Here is an 11,118-nt window from a genome sequence, read left to right as displayed (position 1 = left end):
GGCCCCAAGCAGCCCCTGGTAGGCTGGAGCTCTGCCAGCCCGCAAGGGAAAAACCCTGGTTTCCCATGTTTTTTTCCTATAAAGGAGAATCCATTTTTAAAGTTTCTTGATCCATTTTCCAAGTTGGTTTGCCCCCCTTTCATATATTGTTGCAACCCATGGGTTGAGAAATGCTGATCTAGTCCAACCCCCTGCTCAGACCAGGACCAGCCCCAACTACATCATCCCAGCAAGTCTTTGTCCAGCTGGGTTTTAAAAACCTCCAAGGATGGAGAGTCCGCCACCTCTCTGGGTGACCTGTCCCAGTGTTTTACTAGCCTCCTCGGGAGAAAGCTTTTCCTAATATCAAACCTAAACTTCCCTTGCTGCAACTTGAGCACATTGCTCCGTGTCCTGTCATCTGCCACCACTGAGACCAGCCCTCCCCTGGCAGGCAGCAGGATCCGCCCCTTGCATTTTACAGAGTGCTCATGTTTTTTTATATTCCTCTTGCTCATAGTGTGGGGCGGGGAACAGCCTCAACCCCTGACAAGGCTTCTGATTGCTTGCATGGCTGGCAGGCTGGTGGGTGATCTCTGCCCCGTCCCACAACCCCAAGCCTCCAAGTAAGGCAGCTCTTCCCTTTGCCTGGGTCTCCCCCCAGCTTCCAGCCACCCCTCCCTGCCTCCGCTGGCTGAGAGCTGGGGAGGGTAGGGGCAGCAGCAGCGTCCAGGAAATGAAGCAGGAAACCTGAGCCAGCACAGCTAAAGAGAAGGTAACTCGCTTGTCTTTTCTCCCTTGGATGACTCATGGCAGCCACACATCTCTGTCCCCTTAAAATCCCAGCAGAGGTGGCCTTAAAATCCAGCAGTTTTTTGCAGCCTCTGCCACACTTCCATGTAGATTCTCTCTGCAGGGTCCTTGCTTGCCTGAAATCGTCTCCATTTTGTCCCTTTTTTCGAGCGATCATCAAGGACTTGCTTCACAGGAAAATAGAAAGCCACATCTATATAATCATTCACTAATGCTGTGATCCCACAAAGGCTTCCTCAGAGGATCTTTGCTACCAGGAGTATTTTCAGTTCCTTTCAATGGGATTGCTCCCAGATGTAAAGCTAAGCACATGAGTGAATCTCAGTAGGATGCTGGTCAAAAGGAGGAGCAGGAAACTAAGCCTCCTCCTGTTTTCTTAGGGGACTAAAGGTGCCAAATAGTTCTGTTTTCTTAGGGGTTTGAACCCTGAGGAAAGAATGGCAATAAAGAGGAGGAGGAGGGGAGCTTAAACAAGCAGAATAAAAATTGCAAAGATTGAGGTCAGTAGTTATTATAGTCCATCTCCTGCGTTGTTATGTGACGCTGGACTGAGCAACATGCTGGAGAGGACTGTGTTAAGGATAAATTCTGCACTGGTCCTAAAGGAAGGAGCTGTCTGTTCCATCGTTAATGTCTATGCCACTATGAAATCTCTTTTAGTTCATTGTGTGCGTATGTGTGCATTGTGTTCCTGTTTTTCTTCCCAAATAATTCTATGTGGAGCAATGAGATATCAGTGTGGGTGCATCTATAGGTGCACTTTAATGCACAGTAGCCTATTTTACTGTGCATTAAAGCATCTCATAAAAACCATGCTAATATGCGAATGCATAGTAAAAATAGGCTAGCGCGCTTTAAACATTGCTAAAAAAGCATGCACTTTCACTACTTCACATTAGGGTAGCCTAATGCACATTTTATTTAGGATCTCAAATTCGAGGTACTAAATTTAATGCGCAGCAGGAAAAGTGCATTAATGGATGTGTAGACATGCTCAGTGTGCATTAAACTGACACACTGACTTTAACTGCGGTAACTTTGTAGTGATGGCACAAACCATATGGCAGAGGTTCTCAAACTGGTCTGTGGACCACCACTGGTCTGTGAGCTCCATTCAGGTGGTCCACAGAAAGGTTGCAGAACAATCAAAATTATCTGCATTTCGCCCTTCCCTTGATTTATTTTTTCTGACAACAGAGATTAAGTGGTCCGCTGAGACCCTCAGCAATTTTCAAGTGGTCTGCGAAAAAGTTTGAGAACCACTGCTTTGTGGTGTCTACATTGTGCATTGTGGCAATGTAGACACATTTGAGTTGGTTTTAATCTAGCTAGCCTAGAGAATGAGAGCAGTGAAGTCACTGGCACATGTGTCAACCATTGATTACCCAAGGCTCTGGGTGGGTTTATATGGACCAAGCTGACACTTCTGCTCTGGCAACATTGCTGCTGTCAGTACCTATGCTATCTAGATCAAAGCCAGTCTTGGTATTTCTGTGAATGTTGCGGTCATGACTTTCTGTGGCAGCATAGGGATAGATGTAGATGTTTGATTCTGTAGTAAGCAGCTCCCTTTGGAGTCTAGGATTGGGGCCTTGTGTCATTTTACACTACCCATCTTCAGTACTATTGCAAAATTTGTCACATAGCTGTAGAATCTTAAACCTTTGTGCTTTCACAAATGTGTGGAATCATACTGTGATTTATGATGTGACCCCTTATTATTATTTAAAGTCACAGTTTCAGCACTGTAAGCCTATGTGGTGCTTTATAGACACTTTAAACTCATGCCTAGCCTTTAAACATAAATGTATGTCTAGTGGTTTACAACAGATCACTTGGCTTTTGGGATGGTGTAAACCTATTTCCTCCTGTATCATGAAGACACACACTTGTGTAGTTTGTTCAGCATGTCCTCCAACTTCCCTAATTACATAGCTTTTTGCAGGCCCCAAATACACCAGACTGGATTTCTTTTTTAAGAAACTGCTGAGGAACTCTTTCATGCCACCTTTAAAAGACTGCTCCACCTTAATCCAGTTGGGATGGAGCTTGTCTATCTATGTTGCTCTCTTGTGCCTCCCTGTTACTCCCCAGGGATGTTTCTGTGTGTGTGTTGGGGGGGGGTTGCTCTATGCAGTATGAGAAATCAGGACAGTCGGTGGAGGAGGAGGGCTAGTTCAGGGAGCTGCAGTTCTGTTCTGTGTTAATCCTCAGGCTGGGGGTGAGGGAGGTTTCCTAAGTGATTTAGTGGGAGGGCATATATTAAACACTGAAAGGCAAAGAGAGAAGGAAGAGGATTAAAGGGAGGGGGAGAGAGAGAGAAAGAGGAAGCTGGTGGCTGGTTTTACTGGGGATGTCCATCTGCTTTGCTTTTTAGGTGTAACAGAGTAAGCAATCGCACTTGGTTTTCTTTTCTTCCCCCCCAGCTGTCTGAGTGGCAGGGTCCCCCTGCATCTGTAATTATCCAGCAACATAGCAAAGCCCCTCCCTGTCTTGCCTCACATTTATATCTAAGCTGCTGGAGCAATGCAGCTCAGGACTATGGTAGCGACTGTGGAAAGTGGGGAGCAAGACACAGTCCTCAAGGTGCTGCAGATCTACAATCAGGAGGTGAGTGTGGTAAGCTGCTGCTTGATGTCACCTTTTCCTATTTATAAGCAGGTTGGTAAAAGGATCTATGTTCTGGGATCTCTGTCAGGCACAAGGCAGGGTAGATTTGCACTTTATAGACTAAATCAGAGGTATATACACTTTCAGTTTTCTGTGTTATCTGCCTCATCTACTTGCATTTGTCTGTGTTGCTTGTCTGCTTGATCTTTCCAGCAGATCTTGCAAGTAAGGTTTGATAATGAGCATCTAGTAAACATCTCTTCCCTGCTTTCCTTGTGAAAATCCCTTACAGAGGCTTTGCTTCCAGTACACATCTAGGGCCCATGCTAGAAAACTGAGTGCTGATGTGGGAGCTGAATAATGAAGGAAGGTTTGAAGGTCTGAGGAGGAGTGAGGGATGAAGTTGAGTGGTTATGGCTTTCAATTAAGGAGCAAAAACCCCATGGGGATTTGCCAAATATGCATGTTCTGAAAGGTGATCATAAGAAAAATCTAAAATAGGATGCAAAAGGAGCAAACTGTTAGGAATGAGAGAGTTCCACTGCTGGGCTAAAAACAGTTCAAAATATTTCATGAGTATACTGTCACCTTCTTCAAAAACATGTATAGTTGTGCCCAGATAGATAATCTGTACAAGTGCAGCGAAACTTGCTTCAAGGAAGTTACACCAGAGAGACATTTGGCCCTGCAGATCTACATGACTCATTCTGCACCACTCCTAAGTAGGTGGAAAATGAGCAGAGAAAGCTGCAAATATTGTTGCAAAAGTGTCATTTTCCAGGAAAAAAATGTGGGTACCACATCTGTTCCAATCAAGCAGTTCTACATGGGTAGAAATCTCACCTAAGAAACAGTAGATCCTCTTAAAGAAGGACTTACAGCAGCAATAGCAGAAACCCTGGCAGACAAAACATGAAGGAAAGTAGGAGAACAAAGAGGAAATTTGAAGAGCAGATAGAGGTATAAAAAAAGCCACCAAGACCTTCTTGGTAGGTATATCAACCATAAGAAACCTGTTAGAGTATCAGGGAGAAAATGGAATGATCAGTGAGGATAAGATATTGCAGAACAGTGAAGCAGTTTCTTTGTATTGGTCTTTACCATAGCAATTGATGGCGAGAAACATGCTCCAGACCTATTATTTTCAGATAACAACTGGGCATTTTTAGCATGGAAGGAACTTAATGTTAAGATACCTGAGGAATCCATAATAGCACTGTTGGAGTTTCATATTTTTCAAAGTATCTGGAGAAGGCATAATTTGTATATGACACAAAATTATTTGAGGAAGTCAAGACTGCCAAAGATCATCAGGACTTCTTAAAGGACCTACCAAAAGGCATGCTCTAAAGCTCTTTGAAATCAGTAGAAAGACTATCATCGACTTCAGTGAGCACAGGATCAGACCTAAAGCTAGGCAATAAAGTAATATGGAAGCCAAAAATTTCATTGTAGTCTGGTACAAGAATATGTACATTGGAAAGAACAAGTTGAACTATTTAGACCTTGATAATATGTTCTAAATGAACTGTCATCAGGTGGTGGGGAGGGGGAATCCCTGTGCAGTATTTATGAACAGCTCAATAAAAGCTTTGACACAACGTAGCATTGGTCAAAAATGATGAAAGGAAGTGCAAAGGATAATAACTTATGGCTTTTTTATGCAGAAGGGGAGAGTAAATTATTGTAATAGTTATGTTTGGACTTAAAATGTATGAATCAGTGAGCCAAGAAATTAAAGGAGAACACATTTGAAACATTTTAGAAGGAAGTAATGCATAATGAACTTGTGGAACTCATTGCCATAAGATAGCATTGAGACAAGGTGGCTGAGTAGAATTAAAAAGGATTAGACATTTGCATGCATGATTAATGAATTTCATTAGGTAGGCTAAAATATTGAAATCCACACTGAAAACTTGAAATCCTCATCCTTTGGAGCATAAATCAATTTACTAACTGCCTGGGCATGAATGTAAAATGGGCAATTATACATCATCCTTGGAAGCTTCTGCAGTGGACCGCTGTTGGAAGCAGGGTACCTGAGTAAATGGATCATTGGTCTGATGCAGTAGGGCAACAGTGGTGGGGACTGAGGGAAGGCTCGTTGCATCCTCTACCCCTTGGACACTTACAGGTAGTGCAGCCACAGTTTGGCACTGTGGTTTGTTTTCAGTTACCTGCACAGGTGTTACTGCAACCTGCACCTGTGTTAGTAATCTAGGCTAGTAAGTGCTGGGACCTTAGTGTTTGGTGAATGGAGTAGATACAGATTTCTGGGTCATCCTTTTGAAAATGCCTCTTCCTGAGGTGTGGAAATTGTTTCATTCTTTTGAAAAAAAGGATCAGATTAGAAGTGTTGTGCTTTGGATGCAGGTGCATGATTCTGATCATCTATCTACTGCAGTAAGTAGTGGGGTGAATCCTGTGATTCCCTCCTCAGTTTTCAGTCATTCCTGATACAGATAATGCTGCCACTGATTTCAGAAGGTCTCTGAAAAATGGCTAAGCAAAATCTGAATTGAGGACCTTGGAGTTTGGGTCTGCATATTTGAGTGACTATGTAAAATGTGCTAAAGAGAAGATGAAAACTTTTATTTTTATGCTTTCCACCCAAAGCTCATTATGAAAGTGAGAGTGAGTTATTTGGTTCATCCTGATTGTAGCTGTGCAATTAAAATGATCAGTGTCACAAAATAAGGCAATAAATATACACTGCAAGCTGCTATGCAGTGAGAATGTATTTACGTATGCTGATCAGTTATGTTTAAAGAACATGTGTTGAGTAACTGACATACTCTCAGATATCATGCTTGGGAGGACCCTAGACAGATTAGTGACAGGTTGGACTGAAAGAGTAGATAGTGAGCACTAACTGTATGAAAAATATGTAGATTTGGGCCATAACTGGGCACAGATAGGTTGGACAACATAGCTGGATTATCATGAATAGCTACTTCATGGCTACTCTGTTATAGTTTTAAAAAATAAGTTAGCTGGCTAAAGAGCTGTAGCTAGGAATGTGTCACATAACAGTAGCTGGCTAAAATGACTTGCCCAGAGTTTGAAAATTAAATCTATATACATACTCATATCACAAGGAGCAAAAGGAGCAAACCCAGGGATAATATCCAATGAATAATATTACTTGTTATTTATGCTTCACTGTAACTTTATGTGGTCCTTTCATAAGAGAGAGGCTCATTCTGAGCCCTACAGTATTCTCATTGCTATAGTCAGTGCCAAACAAGGGAGTGATGTGTCTAGTATCCTGTCCTGATGCCTTTGACTCCCCAGCCTGAATAACCAGGTATCCATTTACAGCTGGGTCAACTGAGGGCAGCCTTCAGTAAGGCTTGAATTCGTGCCTTGGTAGCTGTAGTGAGATACCATTATTGCTCTGCCGTCCCACCCCAGCTCATGGTCCTTTACAGACCAGTGAAAGTTGCGAGTCCAGATTCTTGGCTGTTTCTTCACCTGTTTTGTACTTTGGAGTCTTTGAGTGGAGTCTTTGACCAGCAGGGACAAATCTAAGCCATTGCCTGCTCCTGGTCCAACAAACCTTGGGGGAGGAGAGGGAAGTCTGTCTGAAATTTTAGACTGATGGAACAGCTCCATGAGCAGCTCTGACGCTGTACTAGCTTTGTGTTGCACACCAAAGCAGTCCTCAGTGGTCTCCAGGGGCAGGGCATGAGATGGAAATCTGCCACTGTCAGCCCCTTTCTCAGCACAACTAAGGATCCATCCCAGTGTCCCAGCCTGACAAGGTTTAAAAATAAATACAGATGAATGGCTTGTTATGCACTTTATGGATACGTGAACTTGAAAGAATGAAACAGAATTTCTTGATTTATTTTTGCTTTGAGTACCATTGCAGATCTGACCGGAGACATGGAAATGGGAATACATCAAAGGGAAAAATTACTTACAGGGTAATGGTATTCTGGTACTTAGAAGGTTGTTGCAGAAATTGATCACCATCAGTTTTACATAAGAGGGATGGTGATCAATTTTCTGCATCAATTTTTGCTTAATTTGCAGCAAAAATGATTTAGGTTGGATATTAGGAAAAAAATCTGCGTGAGTGATGAAACACTGGAAAGGGTTCTTTGGGCAAGTTATGGGGATCCCTTTTACTGGAGGTTTTTAGGAACAGATTAGATATCTTTTAGGGGTGATCTAGATATACTTGGTCATGTCTCATATCAACAGATGGATTAGATGGTCTTTTACAGTCCCTTCCAGGCCTGCATTTCTAGGCTTCTCTTAAAGCAACCATGCATATAATTCAAGTTAGCTGTGTAAATAATGTTAAATGGATTGTGCTGGAAGACAAAGACAAATGTGGAAGAGAGAGGAAAGTCAGGCTTAACTGATAAGACTCAAAACAAATGGAAGAGAAGAAAAACTTGGAAGTGATGGAAAGGGACTGGAAGAATTTTCTGAGCCTGCTACTCTGCTAACAGTGAAGACTGTGTGATTTCTGCTCAGAGAAGGTACAAAGTAAACTAAGGTAAGGAGGGAAAGATACATTTTCTCTCTTGTGTAAGTCAAGGAAGTGTTGAAAGATCATAGAATGAAATGAACTGCTTTGATAGTGCCAACTGTACCTGAGTGAAATGCACCTCCAGTGACACTGTACAAACTGCAGGCCTGGTGCATCAATGAAATGCTGATGTTTTGTTGCAAACGTAGTACTTAAGAATGCTTCTGCATGTGGTCTCCTGCAGAAGTGTTAGAGTGGAGGAGTTAACTGAGCATTAAAATGCTCTGAAAAGAAGAAACTGAATAAATCACAAAAGTTTTCAAAGCAATAAAAGACAATAGGTAGATAAAAGAAACAATGGGGAACTTGACAGCAAGGTACCTAATGTCCCTTCTTTGTATATTCTGTCAGGACTTTAATGATGGAAGATGCCAAACATGCCAGATTTAATAACAAGCTAGATCCATGCAGAGAACAGTTAATCAAGAAGTGCAATGTTTGAAGACTAAGCAGATCCCAGGGTGCAGTTAGGGTCAATCTTTTGAATGAAGAAGCAAGTGAGGTGTAGGATGTTAGCTTTTCTTCTGCTCAAGAAAGCTTATGATGTAAAAGCATACCTTACCAGCTATATTAAGGGATCCAGAGCAGATGGAGAAAGCTATAAGAATGTCAGCTGTGGAGCTGATTATGGAAACACTGCCTAAGGAGAGGGATGAAGGTTAATTACTAGAATACTGAAAATGCAAAAGTGTGTATAAAATCCTAAATGATTGATATCTGTCTCGAGAGTACTGTTAAGATCAAAAGCCAAGTGCTTCCACACACCGGCAAGGAGTCTTCTGTTTTAAGTGTAGGATATCCTTCTTGCCTTCTCACTTTGGGGATGTGATCCTTCATATGTGGCACCTTTTTACCTTAGGATTGCTCTTTTTACAGAAAAAATGGACAAAACTGAAGACTGTCTATCTTCTGGTATGCCTTATAGCCAATTTAGAAAACTCTTGAACCGGTTGCTTACTCATAGAAAGTCATGGTTAATGAGGAGGCAAAAAAGAACCACAGAAACACTAAGAACTCCTTGATCTACAACTGTACAAGGTAGTACTGAAAGCAGGAACAAAAATCAAGTATTCATGGTGGAAACTGATCTGAATATAAGCTGACCCTGATATAGGGAATTTGTATTACCACTACAGCAAAGAAGACAAAAGGAACATACCTCTCTCCTTCAAGATCAACCTAAAGCTGTGCCCCAGAGAACTTTTCTGGACTATGAGATTCTTTTAAAGGCTTGGCTGGCCACCACTTGGCTCCAGAATGGGGCATCTCTCTCCGTGAGGAACTGTCTTGTTTTTTCACAGAAATAATCACTCACATTTCTGAGTGCTTATATAGGCCATAGGAATTAATAAACCAGGAGTAGGACTAGAAACAACCCTTTCTGTTGATAATTCAGCCATTTACTTGTGATTATAAAATTTCACTGGCAATAGACACTCAACACATCCCCCGCATACAAGCAAACTAACCAAGCACCTATAAACAAATCAAGCTATTTTTCCTACAGGAAAGAAGTTAGAGTTTTTATTATTGTTTCTGTGTTCAGGAAAGTACATGGGTATATTACAGTGATGGGGGTTATAATAGTATTGTGATAGGCTCTTGGAAAAAAATGAAGTCATTTGAAAAACTGACAACAAGCTTTCATGTGAGCTCTCCCCTCCCTAAAGTCTCTTCTTTCCACAAGCTGTTACTTGTTTCATATATTCATTCCTTTTTTTAAAGTGTAGAAGTGACTATTATGATGATCTAGCCCACTACTTCTCAGCCAGGGTGTTGGTTGCATCCTGGGGGCCACAAGATCCTTTTGGAGGGTGTCCCAATGTGTAAAATAAGTAGACAAGCACAGGTTTAGGCTTTTCCCTGCCTGACTTGCCCCCCCCCCCACTGCCTGGCCCCTCTGCAAGGAGGGAAGCACTGTAATAAATACATTTGGTTTTCAAATGGGGTTCCGCTCAGTTCACAAAAGTTATGGAGGGGTGCCTTGAATCTAAAAAAGTTGAGAACCACTGATCTAGCCTGACTTCCTCTATAACACAGACTGTAGAATTTCACCAGAGTTTCCTGCATTGCGTCCACTAATGTGTGGACACATCTATACCTTATAGGGTCAACAAAATGAGGCTTCTATGCCTACGAATTCCCTATTATAGGGTAGCCATTAAAACAAGGAGCTTGTGGATTTCCCTGAGCCTCAAGCCCAGGGATTTACTCATTATACAGCAGACGTTATAAGGTTAAGCCATGGAATCACCCAGACATCAAGATAGCCCAGGGATCTTTAGTGACTGTGGAGAATACGAGTTATTTTTAAAGGTCTTATCCAGAAAAGTTATTTACAGAGGAGTGACCTAAAAGAAAGAGCATGCAGTGAGGGAAATCAACCTTGTTAATGATAGAAAACTAGAGCAACCCTAGGAGCTGATGAAGACAAAGATTCCTACTGTTAAATTGCTGAATAGCTTAGACAGAAGAAGAGAATGAGGACCAGAATGAAGCTTGTGCTAGAACAGAGAGAAATGGGAGATAACAAGGCTTGCATCTAAAATTAAAAGGAAGAAAGTTGCACAGAATGGAGGTAATTTAGGGGACCTGGAGCAGGAAGGGGATTGGGAAGAATGAAGCAGGGCAAAGCCTGGGGGACACCCTCTGGGTGTAAGTAGTGCTCAAGAATGTAAGACAAATGTGGGGGGTGGATATGCATTCAAGTAAGTAGTAGTCTTTCCATTGATTTCAGTGGCTTCCAGATTTGGCCCTTATTGAAACCATAAGAGATGCTATTACCAGTTAAGTAATCCTTGCTCTTGTTTTGTTGTTAATCTGGATGAAGATCTCCAGCATAGAATTCCTATACAATAAATCTTTGACCTTGGATAACCCTGGCTAAATTGGTTTTGCAGTACCACACATTTGATTTGCAGTACTAGCAGAATTATTTTCTGCCAAATTATGCATGTCAGAGCCAGGGAGCTACTGTCCTGAAATACTCCATTAACCAATCTTGCCCATGATCTTGTGCTCCTTAGTGTCTCCCCTTCTGATATTTTAGAGGGAAGTGAAAGCCTCCATAGTGCATCTACAGTCAACTGTGCTGTACCACATTAAGAAAACTTCATAACCACTCCTACAACCTGAGGCCTGATTTTTTTTTTTTTTTTTTTTAAAAAAAA

General features: G+C 41.9%; 1 protein-coding gene across 3 annotated transcripts in view; it reads left to right on the top strand.

The window, feature by feature from the left end:
- Nucleotides 1-478: 478 nt before the first annotated feature.
- Nucleotides 479-11,118, top strand: part of RIC8A (RIC8 guanine nucleotide exchange factor A) — a 24,252-nt gene continuing 13,612 nt past the window's right edge. For 2 of the 3 annotated variants that reach the window (XM_019519868.1, XM_019519866.1), the window contains exons 1-2: nucleotides 479-754; nucleotides 3,219-3,402. In XM_019519868.1, coding sequence (XP_019375413.1) covers nucleotides 3,319-3,402 — 84 coding nt within the window. In that variant the 5' untranslated portion in view covers nucleotides 479-754; nucleotides 3,219-3,318. Of the gene's footprint in view, nucleotides 755-2,934; nucleotides 3,014-3,218; nucleotides 3,403-11,118 lie in introns of those variants that run through there. The other variant, XM_019519867.1, reaches the window with a different exon arrangement.

The sequence above is a fragment of the Gavialis gangeticus genome, unplaced genomic scaffold (assembly GCF_001723915.1).
Source record: "Gavialis gangeticus isolate Ggan-Ray unplaced genomic scaffold, GavGan_comp1, whole genome shotgun sequence".
Taxonomy (NCBI): domain Eukaryota; kingdom Metazoa; phylum Chordata; order Crocodylia; family Gavialidae; genus Gavialis; species Gavialis gangeticus.
Note: the sequence above shows the minus strand (reverse complement) of the source record. Positions and strands in the feature narration are given on the sequence as shown.